The sequence below is a fragment of the Anser cygnoides genome, chromosome 5 (assembly GCF_040182565.1).
Source record: "Anser cygnoides isolate HZ-2024a breed goose chromosome 5, Taihu_goose_T2T_genome, whole genome shotgun sequence".
NCBI lineage: Eukaryota > Metazoa > Chordata > Aves > Anseriformes > Anatidae > Anser > Anser cygnoides.
This window is the reverse complement of record NC_089877.1, coordinates 9,767,324-9,781,367: the sequence shown is the minus strand read 5'-3', so window position 1 is coordinate 9,781,367 and position 14,044 is coordinate 9,767,324. Positions and strand designations below refer to the sequence as shown.

The following is a 14,044-nucleotide window of genomic DNA, read 5'->3' as shown; positions in this document are numbered from 1 at the left end:
TTTCTCAAAATACAGATTTTTGAAAGGAAAACGCTGATAAATGCTTCAAGAGCTAATGGGCCAATTAAATTATACTCCAATAAATTTGCTCCTCGTGTCCCTTCCAGACAAACTCCCTTAGGCTCCCCTGTGTATACAGTAACAGCATGTTCTAACAAACACCACATCAGTGGTGCCTTTGTTGGAGACTAACAGGCTTCCTTCACACACAACAAGCTCTGAGGATGCTTTGCTCGATGTTCTACGGAAAAAGCGTGCACAATGAGCCCAAAGATGTCAGTGTAACAGCAAAGACCTGTGAGAAGTCTATTATCTCCAATCTCATTAAAAGTCAAGAAGATTAGGAGCAGAGAGGTTTAAGGAGAAGTAGGAACATAAGCACATGGAAAAATTGCATGGGACCTAGAAATAAAGCTTAGGAAGTTTTAAAACAATGAAATAAGGAAAAACACAGATGGGTTTTGTGAAATAATGTGTTTTATAGGGACTACAGGAATAAAGCAAGTATTTTATCCAAGCATAGGCTGATAGTTGAAGGCAGCTGAAGAAGAGTGGAAGAAATAACAGGCATGAAAGAAAACACCTAAGTGCTCATTCCATTTATGCATATAGCAATACTTCTATGAAATGTAGGATTCATGCATCCTTCTTTTTTTTTTTTTTGTGATAAAAGAACAATTAAACCATAGCTGATTGAGGAAAACACAACTGGTTAAATTCTCTGTCCATCATGACAGGGTCATATTACTTCACTCTGGCCTTAATTTCCAAATTGTACTTATGCTCAAACATGAAGCAAAAACAACTCTGGAGAGCAGGATTCAATGTACTAACTAAAGAAGTAATAAAATAACCAACATATATTTCTACTTACATTTCTTCCAAGGAGTGGCAGCCCTTAAAACTTGGGAGGTCCTTTATATTGTTATAAGACAAGTCCCTTCAAAACAGAAAATGGGAGGAGGATGCTTAGTTTAATTCTGTTCTACTTGAAACATCTCATTGCTTGTAACCAAGTGGATTGGCAGGAAAAAAACTTTTTAAAGAGGGAATTACAAGCATCATCTGTGGAGACAGCTGCCCTGACTAGTCCCGTTGTGCACTTCAGTTATACATGTTACATACATACATCAACAAGTAACAGAAATAAGGCTATTTTAAACTCCGTAAAACACTGATTTATTGCCTTACAACACTTCATTCTTGTAACATTGTTAAAATGTACTTTTCTATCTCCCCCATCAATTCTCTGAATTAGGTGAACAAAATTATCATTGACTTTCCTGAAATATTCAACAAGTAATGTAAAGTGAGCAAGCATAGAAAAAACAATCAACTGAAAACTCTATTTGGCAAACATTAACAACTGAAATTAGTGTTCTGCAATTGAAATGTAAGGGAGAAATAGGCTGTACCTCTGCAGTGGCTTCAACAGCTCATGCAATCCCTTCCAAACAACAGTTCTGATCCTATAGGCGCTGCTTTTAGCTCTATGTCTGGATACATGCATACCCCAAAATCGTACTGTACAAATTTCCTGAATTCTTAGAACTGTAATCTAAAAAGGTTTATTGATAAACTGGATTTTTAGGATGAACTGGATGGCTAGTATGTGATGCAGGAATTTGTTGCAGATTTTGATTTGGGGTACTGGTACCTCCCAGAATTTCCTGTGAAACTATGCAGCAAAAAAGGGAGACTAGAAACTTGCAAACAACCCTTCAAGTTCTGTTCAAAAGATAAACGGGTATTTGAAAATATATCATACATCATCATCCTCCTTCATCCCAATTTATCTCCTGGAAAACAAAAGGTATTTTTCTCCTCCATTTCTCACAAAGTGCTTTTGTTCCATTTTTTCGTATGCATCCTTTGTAAACATGGCTTTGGCCCCCTAATGGTTATGTTTTCCAGTTTGTTCTTTTGTATTTATTTTCAGCACACCTTGCTTCTTCTTTTTCTGTTTTTCCTTTGCATTACTAACTGAGCAAAACCTTTTCTTTAAATTAGCTCTACATCAACACATTTTGATCCAGATGAAAATAGGAGCACAACGTGTACACTTACAAAGTTCGTAGCATCTTTTGCTCTTGGCACAAATTAACAGGAATACTGTTTATCTTGGTCCCTGTTAGAGTTCTAGGAAAAAAAATATATAAATATTTGTATCGTTGATGGTATAACAAAACTAGCATACATAGGAACAGACGGAAGATGGTGTCTTAGCTGTTAGGTGCTAGATTCACCAACAAAGACATTTAGTGAGAGGAAGAGAACATATATCCAAGATGCTCTCCAGACCCACTAAATCACATTTCAATCATTTCACATGGGACAAACCCAAGAAATCATTGGAAATTATTTCTGCAGAATATACTTACAGGCTCTCCAGATTAATGGTTCCTGTCAAATTAGGAAACCACTGCACCATACTGGCACCCCGAATGACCCTAAAAAAATCCCCACAAAAATTAGCTGTAAATTATTATGCAAATGAATTGTGACATGCAGTCTTACTATCAGGTAGATATTTTCACTAAGCAGACATTCTAACATCCTTATTTCTGCTTTATTTAAATTTTACACATGAAGATATTCTTCTAAGTGCTTCTTACACTAATAATTTGTTTAATAAATTACTTCTGTTAGCAATTAACTGGAACTAATCAAATTGGAAAGCGTCATATCAAAACACTTAGAAAAAGGGCCTAAACTCTTTGGTAGTTTGTAGCTCAAAGCTGGAACTCCATTTTGCTTACTCCTAACCCCCAGAACTGATATCGTTTGAGAGCATGCACGCACTAACCTGCAAAGTATTCTCACAATGTACACCCCTGTTCAAAAAACACCCAGGACATACTGGAGTTTGTTTAGGTAAGAACCTGAGCATTCAGCCTGAGGTTATGTCTTACGCAAGGTGATGAAGATTAAAAAAAAAACAACGTTGTAAAGCGTATTTAGCAGAACTTCTTATGAAACTGGACATTCCCAACCATAACAATGCTTGTTAAAGCTAACTGATTAAAAAAATTACACATTAAGAGGTAGAGGCAGTTGGGAAATACAGTTATTTTCAGTTTTTAGCCACAACATTTCATATCAAATTATTGTACTATTTAGTTGAGGTGATACTTACAGGGAATGCAAATCTGACAGATTCTGAAATGCCGAGTTTCCCACAAAAGACAAAGGATTATCATACAAATGTCTGGGAAATGAAAAACATGTTTCAATCACTGTTCTTACAGTCGCAGTCTGCTACAGACTAAAAATAGAAGCATGAAAATTACTTACATCGTTCTTAGAAGGGGGTTTCCTGCAAATGCACCATCAGGAATTATGGAAATGTAGTTACTGTGAAATGCCCTAAAGATATTAGCAAAGAAAACCCACATTTAGAAATATACCGCCAGTAGATTCAACCAACAGTCGTCATCTTTGTGCGGATACACTACACCTATTCAACTCCTAATCCTGCCAAAAGTTAGGTTGTAGTTAAATTGGAGTATGTAGGAGCAAGTTTGAAGGCGTGATTTTTGTCTACTCCACTCTAGCTATACCGAAAATATTTCAGTAGGAAGAAAATATTCTGTCCAAAACACGATCTTATGCTTTCTCTCCTTTTCCCTTTTTAAGGAGGGAACAAGGAAAATATGCACAATCAGTGAATATATAATTCTGCTATGGGAGGCCAAAACCAGCTCATGATTAAGATCTATGCTAATGGTACTCCTGAATAAATTCCTTGGTTATATAACTCCAAAATCATTTTCAATAGGTTCCCTCTGTAGCTGTTGATTATATTTTCCTTTAATTACAGCATCACTTAGCATAACTTGATCTGATCTAGGCTGCTGCATAGTCAGATGAGCATTCTTAAATCTGGGAATTTCTTTTCTCTTTTTATTTACAGAAAGGATAAAGAAAAGAGTTAAAAAGGGATAATAGATAATACTCACAACTCTTTTAGACTTGGGAGGGCTTTTATGGCTTCAGGGAACTCTACCATGTTGTTATAATTTAAATCCCTAGAAGAAACAAAACAGAAAAGTTAGAAAATACTTATCATGGTTATGAAACAAAATCTTTTTTAGTTAAGACAATTCTGTGAAAGTGAAAACTTTCAGAACATCTTTAACTAGACTACAGAATAACTTGATTTTTAACTTAGATTCAGTATTCTGATGTTTTACATACTTTATAACCAGCTAATAACTTATGACATTTCTTTACAGCAAAGCTCAGTATTTTTCAACACCTCACAGATTTTTCTTCAAATGAATTTACATGACAATGAACTAAGATTTTAAAGTAACAACGACAAAAAAAAAAGTAGACACATATGATTACTCTTTGTTAGCTTACTCTGACAACTTTTCTCTCTGGTTTTAGAAAATAAATAGTAAATAAGCCATTAGGCAATAGCAGACCTTGTAGCAAAACCAATTCTAAATATTAAAGAGAAGCATAGGTAAAGCCCATCACATCACACTGAATCAGTGCACGTCAATGATACAGACGTGGACTGTTAACCTGTCACCATTCTAGCAGTTATGTCAGAACCTGCTATAAACTTCTGCAAAAAGGATTGCTTATGAGAAACAAAACCATTTTTAGTCTCACAGCAGCTGCATGCATTTACATAGTACCTGGTTATTACCTAATTTAATAACTGAAGGCTCCAAGAGAATGACAAGGTAGTTGGAGTAAGCAATGTTCCTGGACTCCTCCAAACTCCTGATGTTAACAGAGGTTGTCAGTGGCTGTAGCGTGCGCCCTTGCCCTCCTTCATTAGTTTTAATTATTTAGCATTCTCTTAAGCATAACTAAAGGCACCGCTGAAGGAAACACTGCTTACTAGACATTCATTGAGCAAGTCGAAGGGAAACAGGGAATGCAACTCAAGCAGCTGAAGGCCATTCCTCTCCTAGGAGGTGCTCTGGAGGTTGAAAAGAGCCCAGACCCTGTCTTGACAGGCCACTATAGAAAGGTGGTACTGGGATAAGTATGAATTGTCAGCAAGGACAACAGACTCGAGGCAAGGGGAAAGTGGTGCGGGTGCACCTGCATCTCCTATTTCTGTCAGAAGGAATGCAACGCTCAATGTTTCAGATAAAGCAGTCTATCAGTTTAATATTTGCCAGTATTTGAAGTGAACTCATGTCAGTCTCGAGAGGCTGGGAACCCAGGAGCTGAGGATCACTTTAGGAGCTGCTTGGACACTTGAGATAGAGAGTTTCCTTGGCAGGCAGTGGTGCCCATCCAGTAAGAGAGGAGGAGCAGTGGAGAAACAGCCCACTAGGGCCCTCTGAGAAACCTCCTATTGACACACAACAGTTCTGACAGCGTATTTTAAATATGTTTAATCCCACGGTAAATCTGAGAAACAAATATTTGTCCCTTATCACATAACAGGGCCACTCAAACACTTCTGATATATCCAGCTGACTCAGAGGAGTGCTATGCAAAGATACACCAGCTAGGTCAGGACCAGGAACATTAGAGCCACATCATCCTGCACGACATTTCACCCAGGCTAATATTTACCCGCTTCTCAACATAGTTAATTAGTTTTGGTGGAGCACTGCACTGATATTAGCCTTTGCTTCCGAAACCTGAGCTGGACATAAGTGTTGGAGGTATGTGTTGTGCTGCACACATGCATTGTTTGCAAAATCTTCACCATAAAGCTCAATTAAGCTGTGAATGAGACAAATGACACTGAACAAAGAATTACTTTAAGAGGCATACTTACAAGGTTTCAAGGTTGTCTAATCCATCAAAACAGTGTTTTCCTATAGTTTTTATTTTATTATTATGAAGATGTCTGAAAAAGAACACAACAAGAATGAAGATCAGTGAATAACTTCACGTAAATTAACAAATTAGCAGATTATTCTATGAAATCAAGACAGTTAAATGCTTTAGAAAAAACATTTCATGGGATGGATAATGCAGCAAAATGTCTTGCACTTCCAGACAGAAACATCTCATCCTCATATGGGAACAGAATAGATTGCCTGCAGTCAAAACAACCTATTTTAAACCTTTACTCACTATCCAGAAGTGCAATTAAACATGATTTAAACGTATAAATCAAAATATGGTATCAAGATATCCGGGAACCTCACTACCCATAGCACTTTTGACTTTCTGTATAGGAGAAAGTCTTCAGCAAACCTGCAGTGGACTGTCGAGTATACATGATAACAACTTGCAGTGGTGGTATAGGCCGTTACTAGACAATTGAGCTAAAATACAGCCAAATACCATTTTCAGTGCCATCCTAGATAAACTGAAGCTCTAACCGGGGACAATCCAAGTGACCCATGAAGCAAAGTAACAAATACTCACAGAACAACAAGACTTGACAGGTTTGTAAATGCATAGTCAGGAATGTGTGTTATTTTGTTAAGGGCCAGCGTCAACGCCTGCAGAGAGGGGAGGTTGCTGAGCGGATGGATGGGGACTTCTGTCAAACTGTTGTCATCCAGCCAGAGGTGACGCAACTGTACCAGGCCCTCAAAACTGTCCTTTGGTACGGCTGTGATGTGGTTCGCATCTAAACGCCTAGATTGAAACAGAAAGAATTTCCATGGTAAATCCACAAACTGCAAAGCAGTAAAAAAGCAGATTTAAGTCCTGTCGCTCCTGAACATTTTTTAAATGTGTTTTACTGAAATATTTTAATACTGATAAGTTTGAGAGTTTACTGAAGCGACGTGTGAACACTCTTTCAAGTCACATGAACCCATAAAAGAAAGCTTCATAAAAATATCTTCTTAGATGTTTTTAATAAAACATTTTAACAAATTCACATGCTTACAATCAGCTTACCCACGTCAATTGGTAACTACAGAAGTCTCCTCCCCACAAACCCTCCAGCTCCTGTAGGTACCCTACTGGAACACAACCTTGAAAGGTGGCTTGATATTGTCTCACAGATTGCAGAGAGCGTTACTCCTTTGAATGATTATCCCTGTACCTCCATTGTCAATAGCGCCGTATACTGTCATATGTATTGTCCTGTGGTACTGCTACACACCTTAAGCAACTACTTTAAGGAAACGCGACTATCAAATGCAGTTCTTGAACAAAGTCAGTTATGAACCATGTTGGCAAATAAAACATTACACCATCAGCCAAAACGGAGAAATATCTTTCAGTCTGACAGCTGATCTCTTCTGTCACGCTCCACAAAAAATGCAAACCAGAACACTAGCACTGGTAAGTGTTGGACATTATTGCCTTCACGTTTTTTCCCTACATTAACTCTGATCGTAAGTATTAGCAGAAGCAACACATGTAGAAAATGGCTTTGCTGCCTTTCAAAAAGAACTGCAGCACACGTGTTACAGTTAGTCCTGTTACAACTACTCGCTCACGTATGCTCTTGGGTTTCACAGCTTCTTCATGTTTCAAAGCATCAAAAAAAAAACAAAAAAGAACTCCACACCTGGAAGACCTCCACGGTCCTCCACCTCAGAGGCCAAAGGCAGGTCCTCAGCCTGGGCTCCAGCTGTGAACCCTCACGACGGAGGTGCAGGTGCTACTCACAGCCCCACCACAAATCCTCATCCACGCGGTACTGTGTGCTCCCTGTCCGATGCCTGGCTTTGGCAGTGACAACAGAAACTCTTATGCAAAACTACGTGTGCTTTTCCCTCGTGCAACACGCTCTGAATCAACGTGCTTTTTCATCTTCCTACTCCAGCAGCGTGGTGACTTGGATAGCATCACTGGCAGCCACAGCAGGCAGAACGTACAGACAGGGCCTGGTTTGGGTTTGCCCATGTTTTGCTACATAACCAGCTGTGTCAGGGACAAAAATGGAAAAACATCCGGAGTAAAAGCTTAAGTTTGGGTCTACACGGACAGAAGCCCCAAGAACAGGCAGCTGCGAGGGATGACCCAGGAAGAAGCAAAAAACATTAATAAAGCACTATTCTTCGTAAGTGGAGGACATGAAAGGCAAGCAATGATAGCCCACAAGATGAAAAAAGAAAAAAAGAAAACAAAACCAACTAATTATTAAAAAAAAAAACAAAACAAAAAAACAGAAAGAGAACTGTAACAAATTGAGTCTGTGTAGGGCTGAGAGTGCCTGGCATTCAGTCTTCTGCAGGTCAACACAGAGCTGAAACCTGGTGACTTCACTGCAAACGTGGAAGAAAACACCTTGCATAACTAGCTTGAGATGACTGGCGTACCAGTTGTGTTATGTATGCTGCTGTCTGGGGAGACAAAACTCGTATGCACTCCATTAACGCTGATGCTTATTATGATACAAACCAGCACAGCACGGGTTGGGAGTTATATTAAGCACGCACTGCGTTTCTGAAGCCATGATCAGACATGCTCTTGAAAATCTAGCCGGATCAGTTTAAGAAGTCATTGCCTGCAGCCATTCATCCTGGCCCTCTCGGCAGGCGCAGGATGGCCCAGGTGACTGCTCCACATTTGTCCCTGTGCACGGTCACCATGGCTCCAGTAATCACGAGGGGGCTTCTGGGCTCTCTCCTCTTTCACCGTGTACAAGAGCAGATGAAGAGCAGCCAGCCCAGCTCACTGGACCATACTGGGAAGGCAGAAAGGGCCAAGAGAAGGGGAGGTGTTTCTGTACATTGCTCCACCTGCAGTCAGCTGGAAACATCTTGTTTCAGCCTAGCTTACAGCACTGTGCATACCTGTGAGGATACATTTTATTGCATCTAAATCAACCTTGAACAATTAAGATGTTAAAATGTTGGGTTTACCAAAGTGGTCAGCATTAGCCTAATTATTTTCTCTCCAAAATGTGAAATATACGGTAAATTCAAAGAAAGAAGAAAAGCTTGATCACACCGTCTTAAGAAATCTCCACATAATATCCATAAGGCATTAATGCCCTTCGTCTACTTCTGTGAAAGAGGGTCTTGCTGTTGTGCTGTACGTGGTTTGAATATTCCCAGTTATTCAGAAAAACATGTCAGCAGCTGAATTTCCATATAATAACAAGTCAAGGAATACACAAAATTAAGCAAAAAATACACTGATATAAGCAGGAATTTACAAAACCGCAGCCAAAAGGCTCTTTTCCTAAGACGAGGGAGGTGCCATTAGCTCTAAAGCTATATATCAAAGAGCTAATTCCTATGGTTCATATATTGGCATCCCCTTATCAGTTGCCCCATGGTCTGACAGGTGTGTACACCATTCTGTTTGAATGCTTTTAGCGTGCTTCAAGACTGGAACATTTCAGAGAAATTAAATGTCTGGTGATAATTAAAAAAGGGGGGGGGGGGGGGGGGAGCAGGTAGAGAAAAAAAGCCTGAGGCTCTGCTGCAGAAAAAAAAAATAGAAATTACCTGTCTTTCTTCTCCCTCCTGAATTCACACACCTCCCTGAAGATCAAAAGAATTATTTTCCAGTGGAATAAATATATCCGAGTCTTCTCTTCAACTGATTTTTCTATTATTATTTTTGTAAGAGAAGCAGCACACCCTGAGAGGCAGGCAGCACTTAGTCCCTGGGACTACCTGTCTCCACCTATGCTTGTACTTTCATTGTGCTCCTTATCAAATTCCACTTATTCAAGAAGATTTGGGCAAAAACACACAAAACAACCACACAAGCGAACAGACAACAACAACAAAATCCACAGAAATCCCAGGCCTGGGTCTGTCCCTCCGGCCGCTCACCGGCAGGCGGGTGGCAGAAGGATGGATGCGCAGGGCCAGGGAGCCAGGCAGGTCACCAAGGTGCTCCCCTGGTCAGGACCTTGGCCCTGCTCTTAGCCCCATCCAGAACCCACGTAACTCCGCATCGGGGTCATACGCCGATGGCTCTCCACAGCCCTTCAATCTCTAATTTTCATCTTCTGCCCCCAGCAGTAAACCCGAGGGGGGAGAGGCAAAACAGCCACCGTTCCCATGGAGCGGGAGAGCGGGTGGAAGACAGAAAGGGCATTTTTCTTCCTTCTCTGTGGCTTCTTGGCATCATCTAACCAACAGCAATGTCTGAACCGAGCTGGAAGTAATTACTGATGCCAAATCATAAAGCCCAAGTTAAGCAGGCAGACGGGACAGCATGCTGTGATGGGTTGCATCCCTCCAATCCCCCAGTTACATAGCAGCTGCCTGCTCTGCGAGTCTGAAAAGCAGTGTGCTGGCCCCAGCTCTCCCCAAAGGCCATCGGACATCTCAACAAAATAGCTGAAAACCGAAGGTTTGCATAGCGCTCTTGTTGAGCTGCATTTACAGCTTTAAAGGGAAAACCTGTGATTTACAAATGTAACAGGAGCAAGTATAACATTAAAAAGAACCCAACTGGGTATTACTAGGGTTACAGAAAAAAATAATTTATTGGAGCTCAATTTCTGTTATTAGTTATCAGACGTTGAGATTTATTTTTAACTAATTCAGCCATTTTTGTCTCATTCACAGTTTGTGTTCCTTCATTCCTCTTGGTGTAAACCTGATATGCCACAGTTATTCTTACTTCCCCACCTCCCCACACCCCTCGGTAAAATTTAAGCTTATCTACATTACTTCCATTGTGGAAATCACAGGTGTGATGCTTCTGTATAACATGGCATGCACGCAACAGTGTACTTCATGAAACAACTGAAAAGCAAAACCAGAATATTTGACAGTTTCCATAAAACAGTGCAATTCAGCACCACACCTTTTCTTCCCGATGGCACGAGAGTATTCACTAGCACTAATAGCTAGCAAAGTACAGGAAATCTTCTTTGCTGTTTAGACTGACCTTTAATGAAGTCTGTCCTTTTCCATTGGTTTTAAGGATGTTCTATGGTCTTGAAATTAGAGCTTGCAGCATATACTTAAATTCCTTCATCTTTCAAAAGCTACTCCAGTTCCAGCTGCCCTATAAGCACTGACTTGTGAGAGGCCTTCAAATTTTAGTCTCTAAACTCAGAGTTTACCTTCTGAGCTGTCATCTTCATTGGCATTTCCTGTCGGGTTCTCTCCTCACACAAACTCCAACAAGTGCACAAGAAGAAAGAGCAGGAGCACAACAAAAGCCTATACATTCAACAGCTCTCACGCGAGATTTTAACGTATTGTTAGAACAGGTAAAGAACAAAGCAAATGAAAGATCTACAAACAATTAACTTCACATAAAGGAAACCGTAAAACTAATAAGAACTCCTACCCTAATTCAAATGAATAAGAGTTCCAAAGTCTAACTAACACCTAAGTGCGTGTGTGTACGTGAATTATATAAGCACACGTAACATTACCATTCTGAGTCCAGTATATCTTAAATTTTCTTAAAACTCTGTACTGAAAGCCTCAGCCCAGGCCTGCCAGGAACATGCTGGTGTGTGCAGAGCACAGACAATTTTGGGGCAGATACTTGGGAGGCACAATGGCATGCCATCCAGCTTTTTGAATACATTACAGCGGAAGAAGACACCTCATGCATGCAGTTTTAGCAATACTCGTTACAAATGTACTTGCACTGCATCTCGTTACCCTGCCATGCCTTTTATCGATATTTGCCAGGGAAGAGGAGACTGTCACATTTATTTCTGGCTTCTGTCACAGCCTCGCCGGTCCCCCCGCTAGCTCTCACCTGCAACCACACACAGCAGTCCGGGTTTCAGTGATGGAGAAACTGTAACAGCCTTGTACTAATAGCAAGAGTTGAACATTGATGCTAATAAAAGGAAAATCACTCCCGACTCTTGTGTAAAACCACTTCTGCTCAATGGCAATCGTTAAAGAACTTTGCTCTTTAAAGTGCTCCTTCAAAAACCACAAAGAAATCACTCAAATAACACTGGAGTTGATTTTTAGGTTTTGAAGTTGAGTCCTGATAAGACTAATACATCGGAAACTCCGCTACAATGTAAGGCAGTAAACCTGCCGTGTTAACAGAGGTACTTTAACATACTTAGTTCGTTTGCTCACTGTATCAAACAGCTGCTCTCTGCACCTTGCGTATTGTGAACATCAGTATAAGGATTTGCTTTATTTGAAGACAAATTTACGGCAGCTCTCAGAAACAAATGATACATGCCAAAGGTATTTCAATCACCAGTATTGATTTGACAGCACGTATATTTCTCCCACTGAAATGCTTCAAATGGTACTAAGCAGAAATTACACCGAGTTTGCTGCCAATTGCCCATAGAAGATTCAGCTGATCTTTACCTATATGCTGTGAAAAGGAAAAGAAAAACAACCAATAAGCAGAAGAGTGATAATTTCCACCACTCCAGGTAAGTTTCCAATGCGTTCTGTTTCTAAATCATTTATTGATTGTTATTTAAACATTAGCAGTGCCTTAAACAAGCCTAGACTGAAAAAATAAGATACAAAATGCCCAGAGAATCCTGAGGTTCACAAGAAATACCCATGCCTCACGTACAAGAAAATCAGAGGAGCTCCCAAAAATGCACATAGCACAGAAATTTATTATTTTTTTTAATTTATTTGTCCTACAGCAAGTATGCAAAGTTTCCAAAGCAGTATATTTTAACTTCTGCATATTTAAAGATCTTTCAGCACAACCAAACATGCTGAGGAGAGCTCTTGAAGGGAAAAGCACATTCAGAACGTTTAAATTTGTTTTTAACCTGCAAAAACAATGTAAAGTGTGTGCAGATTTCTCCCTTTCCCATTCTGACGCTGAGAGTTTAACTCTTCAGCTGACAACAGACACACTTGAAGGCTGGTTCCTTTTATCATTTTAGTAACAGCAAAGAAGGAAAATGAAAAACCTCTAGAGAAAACCCATTCAAAGTTGATTCATTCAAAAAAAAAAAGCATCTACAACTGTTGAAGGAGCGTGCATCATCTGAGACAGGATGCTTGCTAACTTCATCTAGTTATTGCTGTTAATCAACATCTTCTAGTCTTCCCCTGAAGATTACCCTTACAGACACCCCCGGTCCTTCAAGATTTCAAGATTTGGTAATCCAGAAACACAAAATTATCAACAGAAGCTCTAAGACTTTTTTTTTTTTTTTTAAGAAACAAGCTGAAGCTTGCATTTTATTTTATTTTTTTTTTAATATAAAGCAGTGTTTGTGTGGTCCTCTCCAAATTCAGGGATCTTCCCTTGTGACACCTGTCAACGTGCTTCAGTTTGTATGTGTTACATTACTAAAATCTTTGTCATCGTTGCGAACTACCACTTGAAGCTGTGTATTTCAATTACGGTACTAGCAGAATGTTTCTAGAAGTGATTTGTGGGTTTTGTTATTGTTTGTTGTATATACAGGAAGATAAGGGATCCTTCCAAGAGAGCCAGACAGCCACAGACGGACTGGATGCTAGAGATGCGAGGTTAGAGGAGGTATGTGCTACAGCATATCTAAAATGTGGCCGAAATACGCCTCCATCCCCTGTTCCCACCCTTTTACTGTACACCTTTGCCCTGCGAAGCAAGGTGCCGCTCTCATTTCCTTCCGTCCTGCAGCAGGACCCCAGCCTTCAGCTCTCAGCTCCTCCCTGGCGGGGCCACGCTGCTCGGAGCTGGCTGGGTACCACGGATGCTCGCGGCTGGCCCGGCGCACGCGGCCACATACCTGCAGCTCGGGTGAACGCCCACACACGGAGCAAGGCAGGAGCTACCACAGCCGAGTGCGGCACTGGCTCCGTCCCAACACCACCGTTTGGGAATCTGGAACAACACCGAGGCTGCGGTGCTTTGAACTGGTACTGGAGAACGCTCGAACATTCCCTGCGCGCGGGCGTGTGTGCACATGTGCAGGGCCAACAGCTCCGCGCTTCCCCGGCTGCAATTACAAGACGTGGTCTCTGACGGGTTGGTGGCCATTGACGAGCTTTCAGAAATGACTCACGGGTTTGATGGCAAATGCCCGACACAACAGCAGCAGCAACCCGTTTTCTGAGTTCAGATGGAATACAGTTCTCTTTTCCAAAGCACCTGATTTTTTTTTAATATATTTTTTTAATGCAGTAGTTTCAGTATTCATCATGCTCTGGTTTGTACTAGAAAATTCTGTGTTATGACAAAGAATTCAGTTTATCTGGGCTTCTGGGGGTGAGTTAGAGGAATCGTGGAAACT

The 14,044-nt window shown here is 40.5% G+C and overlaps 1 protein-coding gene across 2 annotated transcripts in view; it reads right to left on the bottom strand.

Moving 5' to 3' along the window:
* LGR4 (leucine rich repeat containing G protein-coupled receptor 4) overlaps window positions 1-14,044 on the bottom strand; it is a 75,586-nt gene that overhangs the window by 10,206 nt on the left and 51,336 nt on the right. For both annotated transcript variants that reach the window (XM_066997454.1, XM_066997455.1), the window contains exons 5-12: window positions 6,355-6,570; window positions 5,756-5,827; window positions 3,960-4,028; window positions 3,295-3,366; window positions 3,137-3,208; window positions 2,382-2,450; window positions 2,068-2,139; window positions 875-940 (exon numbers count right to left, since the gene is read on the bottom strand). In XM_066997454.1, coding sequence (XP_066853555.1) covers window positions 875-940; window positions 2,068-2,139; window positions 2,382-2,450; window positions 3,137-3,208; window positions 3,295-3,366; window positions 3,960-4,028; window positions 5,756-5,827; window positions 6,355-6,570 — 708 coding nt within the window. The remainder of the gene's footprint in view (window positions 1-874; window positions 941-2,067; window positions 2,140-2,381; window positions 2,451-3,136; window positions 3,209-3,294; window positions 3,367-3,959; window positions 4,029-5,755; window positions 5,828-6,354; window positions 6,571-14,044) is intronic.